Genomic DNA, 22375 nt, shown 5'->3' with positions numbered 1-22375 from the left:
AAAAATGGAAAGGTACTGTAACATATAAGCAAATCTCACAGACATGAACACCCCAAACAGCTTTATCCAGGATAACATGGTAAAAATATACAACCAAGCTGTTACATACCCATGCTAAATACTCATAACCTGTATTTCAGACTTACAATAAAAAGTTACACCAAAATTACTCTATCAGCTTCACAAAATCTTGTGGTTTTTTTTACTCTAACCAAAAGTAGACTAAATGCCCAAATACGCTTACCACTATGGCCTTCAAGAGTTTGAGTCACAGAAATGTTGTTAGGAGCTGCCAGTCCCTTTATCTTTGCTTCATCTAAAAAATAACAAAATTCACTATGAAAATAAACCTAACAAAGCAAACATATTACCATGTTTCTATGAATACTGCAGCTCTAATCACAATTTACAGAGATAAACTGAACCACTTAAAAGAAAGTATATAGTAACTGCGAGATGGAATTTCCCCCCCTCTGTTCCATGTGTTTGCTGTTCACATCTGTCATCCAAGTTGATATATGCCTTATGGTCTAGCAGTTTTTCAGGAAAAAAAGCCAACAAAATAAACAAAACAAAACAAAACCACAACAGCAGCTATGGCTATCACATTTTGTTACATTCAGGAAAAAAAAAGTTTAAAAATTTTTGAAAATGGATTTTACCTTTCTTGGAACATATTTATTTAAAAGAAAATACACAGCTTTCTCCCTAAAATAATTAAGATGGTAGAGAACGTTCAAACAAAATCAAGAAATAACAAAGTAAGTTCCAAAATAAAGAAAAAGCCTACACAAAAAGAATGAATGATATGCCCTGAAAAAAAAAAAAAGCAGCACTGAAGAAAACTTCAGCAAATATAACAGGTAGACAAATTGCTTGTGTGCCAAGTAAGACCAGCTGGAGGAAAACTGTATTCAAAAGCCAGTGATGAAAAAATGTGATGTTAGTGGAAATACATGCTATGTACAGATTTAAAACATATGCAATATTGCCAAGGAACTCAGGGGAAAAGTTATGCTTTCTGAAGTGTGTTGTTCTTAAAATAAAAAGTAAAACAGACAAACAAAAAAAACCAAACAACGCCCGCCCCCCCCCACCCCCCCGCATTTACCTGTTTGTGTTTCTAATTTTAGGACTTTCAGTAATCCATCCTCTCCACCACAGGCTATAAAACCTTGATTCTTATTCCAGGAAATACATTTCAATCGAACATTACCTGGAATTGCAATCTGAAAAAGAAGTATTTTGCATCTCTACACAGTTGCAACAACCACGTTTTATTTTACATAGTCTATTTGAGCACCTCAAAGACACCTACAATAGGACAAGAGATAAATTTATTTCTATTAACAGATCTGTACATGCAAAAAAAAGGAGAGAAGACAGAATTACAATCACTAATGAAACTGTGCCACACTCGAGCAATCGAACACGTGAAGTAAGTAATAATAGAAGGACACCTTCGAAGGTGCGCTCAGCAACCAAAACAGGTGACCGTGGTCACACAGTGCACAGGGCTCCGGTCTGCAGCGGAAAAGCCGCGTCCAAAGCCTACCGGGGGGAAAACTGCGGAGCTGCTGGTGCAGCGGGAGATCAAAGAAACCCCAGCCAGGCCGAGGGAACCGGCGGGACAGGGCAGGGCAGGGCTCTGGGAGTGCCGCACCGTGCCCAGCCTTCTCGCAGCGGCCGCAGGCGGCGGGGGGACCCCGAGGGTCCCCTCAGCTCCCGCGGGTTCCCGACCCCCGGGACTCCCCAGGGCAGCTCCCCCTGCCCGGGAGCAGCCTGCGCTCCGCCGTCCCGCGTGTCCCCAGCGGCACCTTCTTGCACAGGTAGATGAACATCCCGGCGGAGCGCGGGGAGCCGACCCGGGCCGGCTCTCACGGCAGCGCGGCCGCGCCGGCAACGGCGTCCCCCTGGCAACGGCCGGCGGAAATGGCGCCGCTTCCGGGGGAGCGGCCGGGCGCCATTAGCGGCTGAGCCCGCCCCGCCGCGGGCCCCGAGCCTCCGGGGATGGGCCGTGAGGGCCGCCCGGGGCTCCCCGGCTCAGGCGGGCTGGGGGTTCCAGCCCGGCACAGCCGTTAATGGGAGTGCTCAGCTTGGTTAGAAAGCATTGGGAATTTGTTAATAAAGGTCACTTTGCTTTTACACGAAGGAAAATCCCAAAGTTCGAGCCCCAGGTTGTCCGCACACGGTGTTTGCAGTGTAACTTATATCAGCATAGAATCATAGAATGGTTTGGGTTGGAAACCTTAAAGAGCATCTAGATCCAACCTCCCTGCCATGGGCAGGGACACCTTCCACTAGGCCAGGCTGCACAAAGCCCCATCCAACCGGGCCTTGGACACTTCCAGGGATGGGACACCCACAGCTGCTCTGGGCAACCTGTGCCAGAGCCTCACCACCCTCACAGTAACGAATTTCTTCCTAATACATAATCTACAGCTGCCCTCTTCCAGATTAAAAACACTCCTAATCAAAAAGAAAGGAGACTTAATCCATGAGACAGAGAGCGACTAACAAGCTCTCAGTGATGTTCAGGTATTAGAACGATAAATTGTCACTAATATTGCTGTGTTAAAATTTACAGCTGGACAAGTTTTGATGATCTCAGACCTAGGGGGAGGTTAACAAAGCTTGGGAAGAAGGATGTCACACTGATAATGGACACAAAGAATGCAGAATTTATGGGCCTCAAGGCCCACGTTTGGCAGGACTCCCAAGATAAGAAAGAAACTAATAAAGTCAACTCAGCAACCGTGCTGAAATCAGCTCTGACAGGGTAAAGGGTAATTCCAGCAGGGCAGATTGCGACCACCAGACCCAAGAAACCCACCAACCCAAAAGAAAGACTGAGCATGTGGACTAATTAGCATGAAAAGCAAGAGAATTGTTATAAACATATATTATAATATTGGCTTCTCGCAAAGTATAAAGGTAGATATTATATAATGTTAGAAATGCTTTTTTGCTGTGTGGATGTAGTTTTCTCTCTTTTTAGCAAGAATGTTAGCACGTGTGAGCAAGTAAGATAACCTCCAAGCGAGCAGAGGATGAGGCCCGAGAAGCTGCTAAGCAACACTTTGTCCAGAGAACAAAAGGGCCCAAAGGCTGCTCCGCCCGGAGAACGGGCGGCCAGGAGGGTCCGAGAGCTGTTATCACCGCTCTGCCCGGGGGGCAAAGAGGCCAAAGCTGCAATCAGCCCTGACTGTCTGGAGAATTAAGAGATCCACCCTACCATCGACTCTCACCTAGCGGGCCCAACCCCAAGAATCAAAAGAAATAAAACCACAAGGCAGAAGACGACACATGCTCTAAAAAGGCAGAACCGAGGAGTGGCCGTGCAGAACAGCTCCAGGAAAAGTTTGAATATGAATAGAGAACAGACAGTAAAAATGGTATAAAAAGGACTCACCTCGAGCATCAGGTGTGCTCTTGGCAGAGTGCCAAGGCACCCGGCTGTTATCCCTTTGCTTTATTTTATGTGTCTCTTATTGTCTTTATATTAAACCCTTTAAATTCTCACAGGAGAGTGAACCTCGTTTTTCACAGAATCATTAACCAATAGAAGATAGAATGCTAATTATTAAGATAACTATGTAACTTGTAGCACTATGTAACTCCAGCACCCATAGCCCTTATGGTCAGGAACTCTGTGAGTGTCTCCCCATCCAGGAGTGGGTAAGAGACTCAAAGATGCAACATATGAAAAGCAACTGTATAAAGTAAAAAGAGGGGTTGATATAATATTGTGGACTTGGTATTGTGTAGTAGAATTTTAGAAAACTCATACATGCTTTACGGTGACAAGTGTATGAAGTCATGGTTAAAAAACATTCTTTTTTGGGTAATGATATGGAATGGGGCAATTGGTTAAACCTTCTCCTTGTTCTCCATTAGGAGGTATTTTTAATCATTGGAATAAGATTGGTGGAGAACCTCTTACAAAGTGGAAGTTAAAGGAATATTGTACTCAATGATTGGATGGTGAGGAAAAGTGGCCAGAAATGGAAACATTAAATTATAATAACATGCTGCAACTGTTGTTTTGCAGAAGATTGGATAAATGGGATGAAATCCCATGTGTAGATTTATTTTTCTCGTTGAGAAATGGTCATGAAACAAGAAAAAATGCAGGTTATTGATGTCTGATTCAAATGTGTTGATGATGGAAGAGAAAAAGAAATCGCTGCTGCTCTGCTTGTAGTAGAGGGAAAAGGTGTCTGAAGGTGGATAGTGAGGAAGAGGGTGTACAGTTGTTGGTTTCTCTGAGAAAGAATCATGACAGTGATAATTGGGACCAGGACAGTACTGGTGGTAAGACTGGAGGGAGTGACACATGTAGTCCAATTGTAGGTAGAATTTGGGCACACCAAAACCCTGTATATGTAAAAGTTCCTTTTTCAACCACTGATTTGATACATTGGAAGGAGTCTGCCAGGTTGTACTGAAAAATCCAGAAAAATTTGAAATCCTGTATGGTACACCACATAATGTGAATCTGACAGGAATTCATGTAGTAGCAGAGAAAGCTTTAACCAATCATCTCTTGTCTTTAAGTAAAATCCTGGGATTATTACACAAGTGCTTGCTGTTTAGAACACCGGTCCCAATCAAGTCACCAATACATTCTTTCAAGCATCGAGATCAAGACTACCTGAAAAAGTGGAAAGATACTCCACTAGCTGAGAAGTGGAAAGGACCTTATCAGGTACTGCTGACCACACACAGAGCCATGAAATTAAAAGCACTGGACTCATGAATTCATTACACACGGACCAAAGGTATTCCTCCAACTTCGTGGTGATCTCAACAGAAGGAGCCTGAAGCTGAAACTGACTCAGGACTCATGAGCTGTATGTGGACAGAAATAGAATCTGTACTGCATTTTGATTGTATTCAGGGAGAAATTTTACTATATTTTTGTGTTTTACTAAGTTTAAAAAGTTTTTATAGTCAATGTGCTTGGTTTTTGGAACACCACTGAGCACCCAGGCCTGGGTGCACAACTCTGAAATAAACAATTATGTCTCTCTTGAGTATGTAATTATTGGCTTGTAACACACTGGATAATAGATCTAATTTTGCTGAACAACAGTATGTCCTATTACAAACAAATCATTTATATAATCTTGGAATTTTACCTGGTACTCACAAAGTGAGGCAGGTAATTGCTCAGAGGAATTGAATGTAAATATTATCATTTGCAGTATAAAATGAAGTTGTGAATACTAGTGCATGAATCAAAGCCTGCCCAGCTGACAGCTTGCAAGATACATCTGGCCTCCAGAACAATTTTCCACTATCATATAAAGTTTTACATCTCATCTGACAACTGGCCTTAGTGTAAATAGGACTGAGGTCATCCCCTCCCAATTGCCAAGAAGTTGTAAAGTCCTGCATTAGATTTACGACTTGTTTATTCTCACCAATAACAGAGGCCAAGGCATACTGCTGGCCCTATAAATGCCTGTATAATACCCATGTCTATGCAGAGGACATGAAAGTAAGCAAAGTGCTGGATATAAAACTCCATGACTTACAGAAAAAAAAATATGCATGCACAGCAATTTGAGGAAGCAAGTGTAGCATAGCCAGGATGTCCCACGCTCACTTTAATTATACTACAGCAAATTAATATCAGTGTGGGGATACATCACAAAATACCAAGCACAGCCAAATCCAGCGTTATTGGAGAGTTTATGGTCTCGTATTTAGCCCTTGCAGCTGAAGTTGTGTCCCGTGTTCACTTGTGCTATGTAGTGTTGTATTCCAGTTTAACATTACTGTGTAGGCATACCTGAAGTCACACTACCATGTGCAGTGAAGTGAACATAACTGAACTTGCTTGAATGTGTTATGTGCCAGGTGCAAAACAAGTACAGATGTTGTTTAATATGTCCTTGGCAAACCAGCTACCAGATATAATATTTTATGTAATTGTATTGCAAGGGTCTACAAACTGTGTGGGATTTTTCCATTAAAAAATCCCCATCATTTTGGCTCCTAATTTAAATATAATTTCTAAAGTATTTGGATGATTATAAATGCCAAATGTATAAAATCAATGGATTCCTTTAATGACTAATTTTTTTTTTAATTGTTAGCTTGTATGTTTTATCCTAAAAGCCTGATTGAAACAAGTAAAGTGTCAGTAAAGTTTGTGTAATGACAACAGGAATGACTGTCTAATAACATAAGTAAATCTTGCAGGGTAAAAATATTAAATTGGAGGACGTCTTTCATTCTTCTACATGTTAAACATTATTAATACTTGAAATTACTGTTAAATCTTTTATTTATATTTTCAATTACTTCTAGGTTTTAAAATAAAATACTTCTTTTTCCAAACATGTGACTTGGGGCAGTTTTCTGTTTAATTCTTCCATTTATGCCTTCTTTATCTTTGAGGTGTTGTTTCCTTGTGTTTTTTAAACCCTTTATTTCATAACACACACCATTTAAGTTGAATACAAAATAACTTACAACATCAATCTGCATATCATATTGTATTTTATTAAAATAAGTTACAAGATCCCAACTTACTTTCCAGTTTAATGGAAAGAAGACATGGGCACATTTTTTCATTCTGCCTTGCCATTTCAAAGTTTTATATAATGTGATATACTGTGTCCATTCTTTTTTTTTTTTTTTTTTTTGTATTTACTTTGAAGTAAGAGAATAAAAAATGCAGTTACTACAGAACAGCAGTATCTGCAGTACAGACTGAAGCACAGCAGGTATGGGTAGCTTCATGGCTATAAAGTGACTGTATATGAAGATCTCAGGGTCACTGTATTTTCAAGACTATTGTCTTCCTGAAGTCTTCTTGACATTTGTCAATAATAATAAACCACCTTCTGTTTTGTAAGCTGTGCAGTGAAATAAAGCTTGCTGAAAACAATAAAAAGGTTTGATTCTGAAAGATTATTTTAAAATCAATCAGAATGATAGCTTAGACAATCTGCTGTCTGTCTTGATATGCCTGCAGCTTCTCAGACACTTCCTCTAGTGGTCAGTTGTTAAGGGCAATAAAATAGATGTCTATAAGGTTTGTTTTATTTACAGTCTTTTTCATTGCTGCATTTTCAAAAAGCAGTCTGTTTTCTAGATGAGTTCAATACATGCTTGAAATAGAGATTTCCAAATGCTTTAGAGCTCCATCAAGATCTGGCATCTTCCCAAATAATCTCAACCACCCTAATTTCTTAAAAAGGAGTTGGATCAGGTGATATTCAGGGATGAAGATCAGCAGGTGATGGTCTCTGCTGTGTTTTCCAGGTTGTCTTGAAAGGATGCTAGGGATAGAAATGGCCCATCAAAGAATAACTTTGAAAGAAAGACTCAGTTCTTTATAATAAAGTCTATTCCTAACTTAAACCCACAACATTTTCTTCCTTAACATGAACTCTTGGGGCAGAAAGATTGATCTCTGAAGGATGTGCTAGTACTGAGATGACATTACAGGTTTAAATATCTTGGTGTCCAGTTCTAACTACTTAGAGTCCCTGTAATTATATATTATAATCCAGGAAAATCAGAGTTCTTCCCCTCACTTTTCCCAGGCAGATAAACTGAACTCCAAGCACACTGCAAGAAGAGGGATGTGCAGTTAGATCTCATAAAAATAACTTTGAATTTATTGAAAAACTGGGAAAGTCTTGTGTCCTTGGCAGAAGTTTTCATTTGGCTTTCAGAAACTTTGGCAAACTGGAAAGTTATTTTATCTATGTAAATGATGAGTTCATGTATAAAACTCACTAGTTTACTCTCCTTTTTTTAATCTTAAATATCCCACTCTTCCTTGATTGTGAATCCCCAGGGATCAGGATGATAACCACAGACATAATGCTCCTTTCAATCAATTCCTGTTTGAACTAAAGCACCTTTGACAGAAAAAAACATTAAGTCTCAAAAATTTCAGCAAAGAAAATCTGCCACAGTCCTTGGTAAATTGTAACAGTGACCAACCACTCCTAAAAATTGTACCTTATAATGTACCACGGCTTGTCTCGCTTTAATTTCCAGTTATTAGTTCCTGCCATGTCATCTGAGGGCATTTATTCCAGCATGCAGGCTTGCTGTGGTAACACAGAGTTCACCACTTTCTCTTTGGTGGTTGGATGGGTTTTTTCTCTCCCACATGTTTGTGAAATGTCTAATGCGGGGGCTGGCCACATTTCACGGCTGCAGACACGGCACTGCAGCAAACGAAGCTGGCAAATTCCACCCACCAGCACCTCAGACCTCCTCTGGACTCAACACTTGCCCAGAGGCTCCAGCCTCAGCACCCTGCCTTGCAGCTCTCCCATTTTCCTGTATCCCAGGATACTAATATGCTCACACATTTCCAGAGAAAAGAAGGTGCTTGAAAATCACTTGGGACAGTGCCTGTGGAGGTGAGATGCAGAGGAATACCACAGCTAATGGGACTGTTGTCACACATGAAGTTGTCTCTAAAATTTTGGGGCATAATAAGAGGGGTCAGAACTCAGTGTTTGATGTAACAGTAAAAGTCATCCAGAAGAATTATGAGTAGACCTGTGCTTGATGTTCAACATGGTATAAGTAATCTAGGGAATGTGGGTATATGCATTTATTTTATCTGTATCATGTTGCTCTTCAGTGAAGTGTGAAAATATAGTCATGTTTGCAAACAAGATTTTTTTCCATAATATTTCTAAAATCACCCTGAAAATACTTTCTCTTTTGAGGAATATTTCTTCCCTGGTTTATGTCAAAACAGTTACCTCTAAAATACCAGTAAAGTGCTAAATGCAGGTGATCGTGTAAAAAAAAGGATATATTTTGAGGACAGAGCTTCAAGGCGTGAGGTCACTGAGTCCTGGAGGGCAACTATGGCTTCACACTTACAGGACTCTTCAGTTGTTACAAGACTGCTCGTTATGGCTCCTAAGAGAGAAAACAGCATTTAGTATTTTTATTACAATTATTGAACATTTAAATCCCAAGAAAATGCTTGACTCTGTGGAAGGAGTTGAATCCATGCTGTGAGACTACAGCAAGCACTGCAAGCCAGGGCAGTTGGGAAGGAGGGACAGCAATGAACAGGGGCTTGTGTGTAGCCAGAGACCTGAGTGTCATAGTCCAGGACAGGCAAGAGAGAGCTCAACTAACCAAGAAGAAGGCAGAGCAGTGATTTCATCGTCTGCCTACCTGGGTGTTCTACACTCTTTAAATTAGACCATTACTGAGCAAAAAAAAAAAAAGGGGCTGGCTGCAGAGACCAACCAGCCTCCTCATCAACTTTAATTGTGTCACCCCACAAGTATTCTTGGTTTCTAACATTGGCAATATGCATGCATAGGGAATATCTATCTTGATTCAAGAGAGTGGACACAAATCCATTCCAATGTCACATGAATATAGATGGGGGGAATGACATCATTCAAATAGGCCCAAGTGAATTTAAAATCTAGCAGAAAGTCACAGCAGTATCACTGGAAGAGCCAGTTAGTATGACAGAGAAATCACCAGTCTCTTCAGAAAGAGAAAGCAAGCACTGCTATACTCCACAGTGCTTCCATTGAATCTGTTCCTAGGTCTTGACCTCAGTCTTCCAAACTTACAGGGGACCAGCCTCAGCTGTCCTCAAGAATTCTTTTTTCTCCATAATTCACAAAAAAACTAGCAATGATGACAACGAGTTCAGAGAGACAACAATTTCACTGTAGTATACTAATGTCAAGCATCAGCAGAAGACTGTGAGTTCTTAGCTGCATGAAAGGCAATTTAACCTCACCTACTCCATAAAATAAGTAAGTTAAGGCTGCACCACTTGCTGAAGGTTGAGAATAAATGTATCAACAGCTACTGCAGCACAGGTAGCTAGTGAGATTACCATATACATCTGAGACAGGAATAATAAGTTTCCAAAGGCAAAGCCTTCCTAAAAGAGACCCACCCTATGAATACTTTTTCAACAAGTTATCAAGAGGTAGTACCTGTATATAATACCCACCCCTTCTTACCTGTATATAATACCCACCCCCTCCTAAGTGTTTTTTCATTGCTTGCAAAGGTAGCAACAGCATATTAATCTTTTTTTTCTCTAGATATATAAATGCATAGCTCACCAATGCCAAACAAAGTGTGTGAGCATTGTCACAGTAAAACAATAAAAATGTTATATTCAAGTACATTTCCCTTTTTTCCTGGATTGTTTTGGCTTCTTTTTTTTCTTGCAGGGAAACTGCAAAATCTAAAATCTATGAGTCGGCAGTTCTGGCAGTGAAGAAATTCATTTGTCTTAAAGCCAGTGTTGAAACTGGTGTCTCCTTGATTCCACTGAAGTTGTATTTGTCCAGTTCCCCTCTTTGGAACATTCCACCGGCTTTATGGTCAATGTACAAAGAAGAGCTGTTCAAGAGTCAGCTGGAGGAAGGCCAGTTCAAAACATCACACCAGCACGGTTGGTTTCCAACCAACTCCCAGTTAACTTTTTATGTCTGCATTTAAATTCTCCAGTGACAGATACAGATCCTCCTTGGATTTTGTCTGATGTAACAAAATTACTTTTCCAACCAACTCTGGCAATTGTCCAAGAGTACTCTGAATTCTTCCACAGTCCTGTGAATTTGAGAGTCTTCCAGTATTTGATATTCAAAATCTGGGGCATTCCTGTTGCCACTGGGATGCCCAACAAGTCACAAAAAACATGCTAAAGCTGTGTTTTTACACTGCCTTTGTGTTCAAGTCCAGACCAACCAGAAACTATTTTTGCAGATGGTGTTTGTCTATATCCACCTATAACTGTGCTCTTACACAGGGTCTTCAGCCACTTGATATGATGCCAGGTTATTCCTGCTCTGAACCAAAGGCTGGGCTAGGTAGCTCTTGATGGCCCTTCCAACCCAGCCTAACTTAGGATTCTACATCAAACTGTGGAGCGGTTCTGCCAACATTTGATCCCAGTATTGCCCATCTGAAGAGAAAACAGTTGGTGAGTTCATGCTTGCCCCACTCATCTTGGAGGAGTGGGCAAGAATAAAAGGTTTAGCATTGCAGTAGTTCTAACCTGAGTATTGTTCCCCTCTGGACCCCCACAGCCACTCTCCAAATGGTGGTATGCAATGGAGACTCACTTCCCAGAGACAGGTGCCCCAGAATCCTGCCTTGCCAACACCGCCAATTATTCCCGTTTCATAAGGAATGCAGATTATGACAGATTATATTTCTAAATACAGTGAGTCCTTAAATGTGTAACAATAGGTAAGAGGCAACATTAAACTCAAACTAATTTTAAATACAGTAATTGTTATAACTAAACAAGAAGGACCAAACTAGCTCAAAATATTCATGGAAAGAGGCATAAAAGAATGAAAAGGGATTGTGCTTCCTGGGAGCTTGTGAGTTGATAGACCATTTCTCAAAGACATTAAAAATGTTTAACACATTAAAAAGAGGTGCTTCAATAAATAAGCATATTCAGAAAAAAACACAACATGAAATTATTACTTGAGCATGTTTTGTCATCTGAATTTAAGATAAAGCCTTCATAGCAGTCACAGGTGTATGATCCACTCACACAGACCTGCTTCCAGTCATGGGTTTCTGGTGCACATACATCAGTTCACACAGGATGTGCTTTGGAGAAGCAGTTATCCAAAAACAAGATAACATTTTTAAATGCTTCCCAGTGGCAATGCTTTTCCATGCTGGGAGCCTATCTTCTGTGAATCTTACCAGGAACTACTGAGCTGTGTAACTGATTTTGCCTTGGAGCAGCAATTGTCTTACTGGGGGTTAATACATTAATTAATACAAGGGATACCTGAGACCTTGCTCACTCTGACCCAGCTGATGCCTTACCCCACCAGATGTGAAATGCCACATGAGCTCCAAAGGCACACTAGGAAAGGTTTCCAGTACACAAAAACTTTACAGTAAGGAGACTGGGAAGGAAAGAAACACTTCTGAAATTATTACATTTTTACTGTAGCACAAAGCCACTGAGAAGCTAAAGAAAGGAACAGCAAGATGAAATTCAGCCTGGAGGGGAGGACATCACCTCAAACTGTCTTGCATGGTGGTACACACATTCCACAATACTGCAAGGCATGTGACTAACCCCTTCTCTCTTCAACAATTTCTCAGTTCTGGGTTTTCTCAATATTGCATAAATTAGGGAAGGCCTTAAGTTATAAGTTGAGAAAGACTGCATGGTGAGTACTTACTAACATTGTTACATATAAAATCCTTTGTGTCTCTGAATTTTGCTCAAAATGGGCAAGGCAGAGTGACACAGAGCTGTCTTTTAACACCTGGATGCACATGAAAGTTCCTCCAACAGATACAAATATATTAATGTGCTAATGAGAGTTATTTCAATACATGCACTTAGCTGAGGAGGGCATGGGAGGAAAGGGATCAGCAATCTGCTCTTACTTGAGCATGTCTTCCTGTCTGGGTTGAGGGTGTAGCCTTGGTGGCAGTCACAGGTGTAGAACAGGTCATCCCTCACGCAGACCTGCTCGCAGTCGTGCCTGCCAGGCGCACACACGTCAGCAGCTGAGGGAGGCATTTCAGAGGAGAAGAATATTAATCAATGTCCAAACTTCAGCCTTGAGAGCTGCTCGTAGTGATTCCCATTTGCGAATGTATCTTCATTTGGATGCAAACCAGGATGCTTTTACTGCATGTCAGCATGCTATTAACCAGAGCAGGGTGCAGAGAGTGTGTTTTTATCCGGCTATCAACATCACAAAATTAGTACAAGTTTTGAAATACTGGCAACACTTTTTTGCAGCTGTAACAAACAGATGGCAAAAGGAATGGAACTAGAAGTGATGCATTTACAAAACAATTATCCAACAACTTCAGAAATCAAATACCTTGATTCTAAGAGACTATTTGGCATTACTTCAGCTTTTATTGAGTTGGAGAAGACACTGTTCTATGGAGTGAGAAGACCATAAACAAAAAAGTGTATGTGGCTGCTAAAAAGATGTGACACCCACTGCCAGTTACAAAGTGGGCACTTTATGTGTGAAGCTGCTGTTTTCTGCCAAATTTAACATGTCAATTCTGGAAGGACAAGCTGAGAAGGAATTCCTGTATTTGGATATCTTTGCAGTAAGGAGGCCCAGTAAGGCACAAGAAAAAATAAAGGATGGAGAAAGAAAGGAAGAGAGAGAGAAAAGAAAGTGAGAAAGAGAGAAAGAAAGAAGAAGGAAAGGGAAGCAAAGGAAGAGAAGAAAAAAAGGAAAAGTAAAAGGAAAAAGGAAAAGGAAAAAATACCCTCTCCCAGACCTAGACTATTTTTGCATCATTTTTGCACATCTTTGTGATGTAATTGTCACAAAGACATGAATGGTTGGGAAATCATTAGCAGGATACTGCAAAATGAGATTCAAAAGAAAAAAAAAAAGCAAGCATGTGAAGAAAATAATTTAAAGTTTGTGTATGCAGGAGGAGAATCGGTGCAATGAAATGAGGTTTGGGATTGGAGTCCCAAAGGGAAGACCTAATTGAATTTACATTCCCTCACATATTTATTGCCTCTCTATAATGCCAGCTAAGAGCTAATCCTAGGCACTATATTTACAAAATCAGCTCCTAACCTAGGCAGGAAGAATACTCAGGCCCTGTGACTTCACCTTTTTGCAGTGTGAGAACTGTGACTTAACTGAAGAGATTTGCCTAGGAACCTCCTGGAACTGGAAGCCTAAGTTCAACATTTGGTCACACAAAATATAGTAAGGAAAAGGATTGTAGTGGAAGTAGAAAAAAAAGGATTTTCCCTATATAAATAACCAGTGAGACATCCAAAGAAATTCAGAGTGAAGATCAAACCATAATCAAGTGAAGACAGTATAGAATAGATATTAATCTGTAGATAATATATACTTATGTGTACATCCCTGAGTACCAGCTACATCTATGCTCTTGTTCTCCACAAGAGACCAGCACTGAGAAGGAACATTACCCTCCATCCTCTAGAGCTCTAAGGCTGCAATATTTTTTAAGGTCCAAACACATCCACCAGAAAGAGCAGTAACAGTCGTGATGATACAGACTCCAATCTCTCTTCCAGCACAGTCCATGCTCTCCCTCATTCATTGTGCTGCTTTACTGAAGAGTTTTCTGACAGAGATGGTACACATCATGTATTGGATATGGCAGTTCATGCTCCATAGGTGTGAAAATACTGTGAAGTCCTCAAGGAAATGCCAAATGGCATATTAATCTTACCAAATACAAGCCTCACAGAACTGTAGCATAGCCAAGGGTCTCAAATTACTACTGTTCATATGAAAAAACAAAGTTGCCCTGAGTTTTCAGGGGTTGTACAGAAACTCTGAGATAATTTATCAGAAAAATAACATAAATTAGCTAGCTTTTTAAAAGCTACTTCCTTTCAGTGGAACACAATTTTTCCTTAATCAGATCTTACTTGAGCAAGTCTTCTTGTCTGGATTCAGAGTGTATCCTTCATAGCAGCCACAGCTGTAGGATCCATCATTACTCAGGCAGACATGGGCACAGTCATGCCTTCCAGGTGCACACATGGCCATGGCTGTGGTGAGCCATGGTTTAGAAAAGAAACCTATTAATCCCTCCCAGACACTTCACTGTTTTAAATGCCCAACATTTGTAATTACACTTTAATTACAATTTAACCAATGTCCTACTACATTATTATATTATGCTGCAGACAGCTGAATTCAGTTATTAATTATTTAATGGAAGAGGTAGATACTGCAAGACGTGACTACATCACATCTCATGCAGTTCTGTCTTTCATCAGCAATTCCAGCAGTCCTGTACATCCCCAGTAGGATGAACCTAAAAACCCACGAGATAAGCAGTAACTTGCCCCATGTCAGACTGAGCAGCTAAACGATGTTTATGGAATTCTGTGAAGACCATAAAATGGTAGGTAAGTGCCAAACTGCATTTTTTAATCAACAAATTTAAAGAAAAATGCAATGTTACTGTTATTGAAACCAAGGGGAAAGACTACAGCTGAGTTCTCATTTTAGGGTAACTCACAGAAAACATGTCCATATCTCCATGGGTTTTATATATTCAATATATATTTAATTCTTACCTGAGCAAGTCTTCTTGTCTGGATTCAAGGTGTAGCCTTCATAGCAGTCACAGACATAGGATCCATTTTTACTCACACAGATCTGGTCACACTCGTGCCTCCCAGGTGCACACGTGTCCACAGCTTGTAAGGCATGTTAGAGAAACAATTCATTGTTAATAGCAAGTAGTTTGGAATGGAGTGAACATTCACTTTTTTTAATATATTTCAGTTTGGAATCAGCTCAGAATAGTTGAAGTAGTAGTTGAAGGAACTAGAACAAGTGGTAGGAGAAAATATCTATACAGTATCTACATCTGAAGACTTTGTTTTTGCATCTGGCCCATGAATGGATCTGTAAGCACAATAAAAAGGATGGTGATAGAATCAAACGACATCTCACCATTACTTGCAGTTGAGTTTTATTTATTATTCATTACTAGATTTTTTATTATTGAAAAAGATACAGATGTTTGCTGTTTCAACAGAAGCACACAAGTAGCATCTCAAATTCAATTATAGTGTAAAATTTTTATTTTTTTTTCTATTTGAACTCATCTTCCAAAGGAATAATACCTGAGCAGGTTCTCTTATCTGGATTCAGGGTGTATCCTTCATAGCAATCACAGAGGTAGGATGCCCCGTTACTCACACAGACGTGCTGGCAGCCGTGGGTCCCCAGGGCACACACGTTCACAGCTACAAAGGGCATTGACAGAGAGGTGCTTCAGTCATCCCAGAGGAAAGGAACAGGCATTAATCATTCATGCTTACAGAAGTATATCTTGCACTGTTTGCTGGATTAGTGGTAGTAAATGTCAGTGCTGTGTTGCTGTCACAAGAAGTTACAGGCCTCCTTTGCACCTCTGTAGCCAGGAGAGAGAGGTCATAAACTGCACGGAAATAACTCACCACCTGAGGTGGCAGGAGAAGAGATGCCCTGAAAAGGGTTCAACAAGGAGAGTTCTAAGCATTTAGTAGCATTACACTGAAAGTGAGAGCTCAGCAATGAAAAGGACTGTCTGGCTCTTCGTATCCAGTCCCTTTCTATTACAGACAGCCAGTTAAAATAATGCTAAAATACATCACTGTCTGTTGGCTTAAGAACTTCAGATCACCTGCACAGAACCCAATCTATGAATTCCTGCTGCTCTGTAAAAAACTCCCAGATAAACTGAAATGCAACAGAAAGCAAAATTAAATTAAATTAAATTAAAAAATAAAATAAAACAAAAAAATAAAAACGGAAAGAAAGATTAGAGAGAGAAAGGGGAAGACAAATCTGGTTTTACCTGAGATTTTACTTAGATTATTAGTAGTTACAGTGTGGATATGGACTACTGGTAAAATCAATCTCCAAAGCAATACTGGTGAGATAAGAAATCAGAAGCAAGAGTGCTTGAACCTTCTCATGTATTTCTGAAAACAAGGCAATTTTGTGGCAACAAAATGGCAACATTTCCCATTTTCTAAAACAAGTAAGATTTAGAAGTCAGCTAAAAAGGCTGATAGAGTTGTCTTGTCTTGGTAAAAACAAATTTGAAACAAAGACAGCACCTTTTCATTGTGCTACACCCTTGGGAATAAGAGAATTAATCACCATGATTTATGAACAAAATCTCTGGGTGATATTTTCAAGCATAAGTGAGAAGCTCAGACTCAAGTGGTCAGATTTTTGTGGTAGGAAAGTCAAATGTCCCTGAGTTGGACAGCAATTCAAGGCTAAGATTTTCCATCTCTGAGATGGTCTCATGCTGAATAATGCTTTCAATGCATCAAGATCTTGGCCAGCTATTTTTCTCCTGAACATTAGTTTTCCTGTTCACCCTACAAACAAATTTATTTGCCTTGGTCAAACCAAAGAAAATCCTAATTGTCACTGGTGAGTCCAGATTTTTTACCAAAAAGCACTCTAGGGCTGGAAAGGGACCCAGTTTACCACACTGTCTTACAAGACCCTCTTAGATTCATTTGGTTTATAGTAGTCTTTTTAAAGACTATTGCCTTCACCCTGTTTTTTTCATTAATCCCACAGATTCTGGCAAACGGCATGCAGGCAACTCAGAGTTACACTGGAAGTGTACATGTGTGAGCTCTCTGATTTATCCTCCAGTCTTGCAGGTGCATAATTTCTGTGCTTCAGCACAATAAACTCTTAAGTTTATTCTTAAGTACAAAAATAAATTATTACTTTAAAAATTCTTAAGTTTATTCTTAAGAAGAAGAGTTTTTTTCTTTGCTGCTATGAAAGGACTTGCTTTGGCAAGAACATAGGTGGAAATGAGTGCCATGTTCACAGCACACATACCTGTCCAGCCAGGTGGGCACTTGTGAGGATCTGGTCACATCAGCAGCACAACATGGTGTCAAGCCAAACCTCAAGGCATTTCCTATGCTAATTATTGGGCAAAGTGTCCTGTCTGCAGATGGTCTTACACATGTATTTCATACCTAGAGAAAGAGGTCTATTCACTCTAAACCTACTCAAAAGGTGTGGTGGTAATTTTTAGTAAGGCTCTGAAATAAAAAAGTAATACACTGCCAACCAAGTTCCCAAGACAGTGGCTGTTATTTTAATTTTCTTACAATGTTATTTACGCCTGATTTTACCTATTACTTGCTGGAGACTTATTTTAAAGTAAATTTCTTAGAAATGTACTAGAAAAAACTGCTTTGCACAAGTTTTTTAACTGTTAAAAAGTTGTCATTTGATTTTTGTGACTAGGGCTGTGTCACAGCTATCTATAGGCAGTTCTAAATACTCCAGATGACCTTTTTTCCCTGTAAATGCCAATATCAGCTCACTCTGGCCTAGAGTTGTTAGTGAAGTTCTAGCCTAAACCAAATACATACAGCATTTTTACAAGACCAGCCCTGAAAAAGTAAAGTTAATTCATCTCATCCCAGAGTTCCTTGTCTAAATCAAGTTGAAGAGAAACAGAGGGATATGTGAGCCTGGCACTGGAAAAACCCAGCAGAGCCTATGAGTGAAAGCCCGTCCTGAGATGGCCTAACACTGTGTTTGGGCACTTAATCCTGCACCACATTGCTCAAGCCAGTGTAGTGGTTTACCTGCCACACTGATTTTCCTACTCTGATCCATAAGGAATCCCTTCAGCTCCACACTCCCACCCTCCTTGCTTCCCAGCAAGATGGAAAAAGAAATGAGCAGCCTGCACAGCTCTTCAGTCATTTAGTAAATATATGCAGTCAAACCTCATCCAATTGCTGTGATTTCTTTTGCAGTAAATCTGACCAACTGCACAAGGAGGTCCACTCAAGTCAGGTCTGTTACCTGCAATAAGGTCACTATTTGAAATGAAAGGCTATTACGTGGCCTCAACTGAAAAAAAGGGTTGGCTTGTTTGCCCAATGGATGGTAAAGGAAATATTTAGATGCGATACATAACACTCATTAAAAACTTCTTTCTTAGGGAGTGGAACCACAGCAGAAGTCAAAAGGAGCCAAGTTACACTACTCTTTTGGACCGATCCCCTTACCACAGAAAGTCTCCCTGAATTTGGATGTCAGCTTTTCGATCACACCATAGGTCTCCACATAGAAGACGTGTTCATCCAAGGGCTCACTGGCCATTATCCTCAGGGACTGCATGTCCACCCGGTCTACCCCAACCGCATAGATCTCAATGCCAGCTGTCCGGGCGCTTGCCGCCACATCTTGAACCTGGTCTTGTGGCCGACCATCTGTCACAACAATGACCACCTTGGGGATGTTGAAGGTTGCTGGCCGGGTGCCCATTTCCTCGGTGAAGACTTCATCCATGGCAGTTTGGATGGCAAGGCCAGTCATTGTGCCAGCAGACAAGGGCTTAATGCGAGACACAGCCTCCTTCAGAGAGGCTTTGTCAAAGTAGGTCCGGAGGGGAAACTCCACCTTGACAGTGCTCGCGTAGTTCATGACCGCCACACGCGTTGTTCTTTCACCAACATCCAGGGTATCGATCATTTCTGACAAGAAGATTTTCACTTTCTCAAACTCTTCAGGTCGGACACTACGGGAGCTGTCTACGATGAAGACGAGGTCTAGGGGCCGGTTCTTACAGGCAGTATCTGCCAAGAAGGAAGGAAAATGCTTCAGTCGTCTCCTACACAGGACAGGAGCTCTCACCCAAGGGCAGTGAGTGCTGTCATGGCAAACTGCTCCTACCAGATAATGTTGGTTGATTCTTTATGAAGAGGCTTCAAATGATAGTGAGCAACACATTAGATATTCTTAAATATTAATTTTAATAATTAATAAATAACTGAACTTTTCTAAGCATTAATAGATAGGTGCACATTTGAGCCCTCAAAATGTCTAATTATCCTTGAAACAAAGGGTTGTGGTTTTCATGTAACAGCCAACACAGACATGGAGCAATTATATATAAATGTACTTACTGTTTATTTCCATAAAGCCTGAATTCCAGTTTTTATAAGATAAAGAAATAAAATGGCAAAACATCTGAGTAGATCACACAGGGAACAAATCTTAATATTTTTTAGCATAGTAAAAATATAAACTGCTAATTAGGAATTATTTCTTGTTTGCAAGTAACAATCCAAAATACACAACAGAAAAATAAAGGTCAACAGGAAAAAGACACAAATGATGCTGTAAAAAAGCTTCTTTGGAAATTTTTACTGTTTTAAGGCTTGTAGAACAGAGAGAAAAGTGAAATTAGTTATGAAGTAATTTTACATGTAAAAATGAACATTTACACACACATTTCCAAAATTCCTCACTGCCATATAAATCTAGACAGAAGCAGAAAAGCCATAGCTCAGATCAGAGACAAGCATCACTTCTAGGAAGAGAAAAAACAATTAAGACAGTGACAACAGACAGCCGAAATGCACCCTCCCAGTCCTGATACCATGTCCTGACACTGATGGTACCATGTACTTAGTTTCTATCATCAAGGTTGGATTTGCAGCTGAAAAATGGACAACTCAAAACAAGAGTATTTCTATAAAAGAGACATTCTGGCTCACCAGTGCATTAAATAGCAAAATATGAGGTGTTCAGTTTGAGTTCACACCTTGAGGGCTGTTTTGGGAACCTGACACACCTCTCCTGGCTACTATCAAGTTCACTTTTATTATTCCATTCCAGCTGAAAATTTAAAAAAATCTTCAGATGTATCTTAAAAGTAGAGGTGAAAACAGCACCTTGGTTGTTTTTTTTTTTTCCCAAGGTGTTAGAAACTTTTTTTTCTGATTCAAGTGAAAACAGAGGGAAAAAATGAACTGGCACAAATTCCCTCAGGAAGCACAGCAGCAGAGTTGATTTTGCCTTTGGATGGAGTAATAGACCAGATGAATCTAGGATCCCATCGAGGTATATTCTATATCATTCTATATGCATCCTGGAACTCAATTTTGCCTTTGGAAAGCTGAGAAAATATGAAGAAATGTTAGTGCATGCATCCGTAGCTTAAGACATACGGAAAAAAAAAAAGTTTGTCCTAAAAAAAAGGAAAGAAAAGAAAGTAAAAAGACCCAATGCAGAGTTTGTAGGTAGAAGAATTCTCTTTTTTAGAGTAAGAAGAACAAAAAGCTTTTCAGCAACCTGGTCCTTCCATGAGTCTGAAATAAAAATGTTTCGAGCAATGAGCACAGGCAGGGAAGAGCTACGCGGGGTTCGGGGCAGCAGCGAGCGGAGCGCGGAGCGGGCGGGCCGCGGTGTCCCCGGGGTGCGGTACCTGCGGAGGGGCCGCCCGGGCGCGGCTGCCGGCGCGGGCGGAGCGCGGGGCCCCGCGGGGCCGCGGGCAGCGGCAGCAGCGCCAGCGCCACGCAGCAGCCGAGGATGCCGAGCGCCCGCCCCATGGTGCCACCGCCGACCCCGCACCCGCCGCGCCGCCTTTAAAGCTGCCGGGCCGGGGAAGGGGGACGGGACACCGACGGGGCATCGGCCGCCCCCGCCGCCTCCTCCCCAGGGCGGGCCGGTGGCCCTCGCTCCCCCGCCCCGACGGGCGCTCAGCCGCCGGGAGAGGGAAGGGGGCGAGGATTAGAGCTCCTCGTTGGGAACGTGCGGCAGGGCCTGGGCAAGGTTCAAACCTGGGCGCAGGGGGGAACTGAGACTCCGTTTTTCTTTCACCAGAAGTGTTTGGTCCAGGCTAATTTTGCATTTCAGTCTCCAGGGCAGTATTTGAAAAGAACGGGAGAAAAAGCTCCCAGTGTGATCACCGAGGCACAAGGGACTGCCTGCTCTGTTGCCAAATCTGACCAAGAGCATTTTGTCTGGTTCCTGGCACTGGAACTCCTGCCAGTTCCTGCAGGAAGCTGCAGTGAGCTTCAACGGAAAGCACAGCTTAGGGCACAAAGGCACCCTGATCTCCAGCACAGGGCTTCAGAAGACACCTTTGCCAAATCTGTACCCCGTTGTACTGCAGAATCATCTTCTCTCCCATCACCTCCATCAGGGGAACAGGAAGCCCTGATTTAGAAGAGGAACCACCAACCCACCAGCTGTACAGTATCAGGCAGGCACTGACTCACTTCAGCAAGTTCTACCGCAAAGGCAGAGTAGAAGAGGCCACCATCACATTCACAAAGGCTGCAAACAACAGCAGGGAAGAGGGACCACCACCCTCCAAGCAGGACAAAGCCACAGGACAGGGCTCCAGGGTAGTACAATGGCTTTTCTCGCCCAGAAGAGACTACAGCTTTTTGAGCAGGAGCACATGCACACACACCCCAGACAAATTTCAGGCAGTGCCTGTTGCTGCCAAAAACTGCTCACCCACATGGCCCGCCACCCACTTAGATAGTCTCAATAGCCAGCCCTTGGCAGGAGCTCTTCGCCCACTCGTGGTCAGACACATACACACTCCCTCGATGGAGAGGGATCCAGAGCAGAGTGGGCTGGAATCCGTATTTGAGCAGCACCCAACTGCCCAACAACTTCAGCTGTGGTTCTTAGACCACACAAAACCATAGTGATGTTTCATATCCCCCCCTCCTCCAGTCACGCTTAAGCAGGCTGTGGCAGCATCTAAAGACGCCCTGGGTTTGGAGTGTCTCTGGGAGTCCAGATCCAGTGCAGTTCCTCAGAATGTGGAAACAGCGCAGCTGCCACCAGCACTGGGCACAGCCTGGGTACCCCCTCAGGGAGGGAGGGCACTGTCACAACAGGGGCAGAAGAGGCTCTGAGACCACTGCAGTTCAAAGTGCTCTCACAGGTGGCACCTGAGTTAACAGGGAAACTACTGCTGATAGCAGGCCCCTACCAGAGCATTTCTAAATGTGTACAGAGGTACATACCAAAAATATAGTAATAACCCCACAAACTGTAAGCTGCAACAATTTGAATCCCTTTTTCCA

The 22375-nt window shown here is 41.6% G+C and overlaps 2 protein-coding genes across 3 annotated transcripts in view; both read right to left on the bottom strand.

Annotated features, from left to right (window-relative positions):
- Positions 1-1927, bottom strand: part of WDR35 (WD repeat domain 35) — a 42586-nt gene extending 40659 nt beyond the window's left edge. For both annotated transcript variants that reach the window (XM_032104085.1, XM_032104086.1), the window contains exons 1-3: positions 1818-1927; positions 1112-1229; positions 245-316 (exon numbers count right to left, since the gene is read on the bottom strand). In XM_032104085.1, the coding sequence (XP_031959976.1) occupies positions 245-316; positions 1112-1229; positions 1818-1841 (214 nt within the window). In that variant the 5' untranslated portion in view covers positions 1842-1927. The remainder of the gene's footprint in view (positions 1-244; positions 317-1111; positions 1230-1817) is intronic.
- Positions 1928-6493: 4566 nt separating this feature from the next.
- Positions 6494-20899, bottom strand: MATN3 (matrilin 3). The gene is made up of 8 exons (XM_032104555.1): positions 20755-20899; positions 18551-19120; positions 15626-15748; positions 15071-15193; positions 14414-14536; positions 12406-12528; positions 8803-8910; positions 6494-7008 (listed from the first exon to the last, which is right to left on the bottom strand). The coding sequence occupies exons 1-8, from the start codon at positions 20876-20878 to the stop codon at positions 6953-6955; spliced, it is 1350 nt and encodes a 449-aa protein (XP_031960446.1). The 5' UTR covers positions 20879-20899; the 3' UTR covers positions 6494-6952.
- Between the last annotated feature and the right edge of the window lie 1476 nt (positions 20900-22375).

The sequence above is a fragment of the Corvus moneduloides genome, chromosome 3, assembly GCF_009650955.1.
Source record: "Corvus moneduloides isolate bCorMon1 chromosome 3, bCorMon1.pri, whole genome shotgun sequence".
Taxonomy (NCBI): Eukaryota; Metazoa; Chordata; class Aves; order Passeriformes; family Corvidae; genus Corvus; species Corvus moneduloides.
This window is presented reverse-complemented; position numbering and strand designations above follow the sequence as displayed.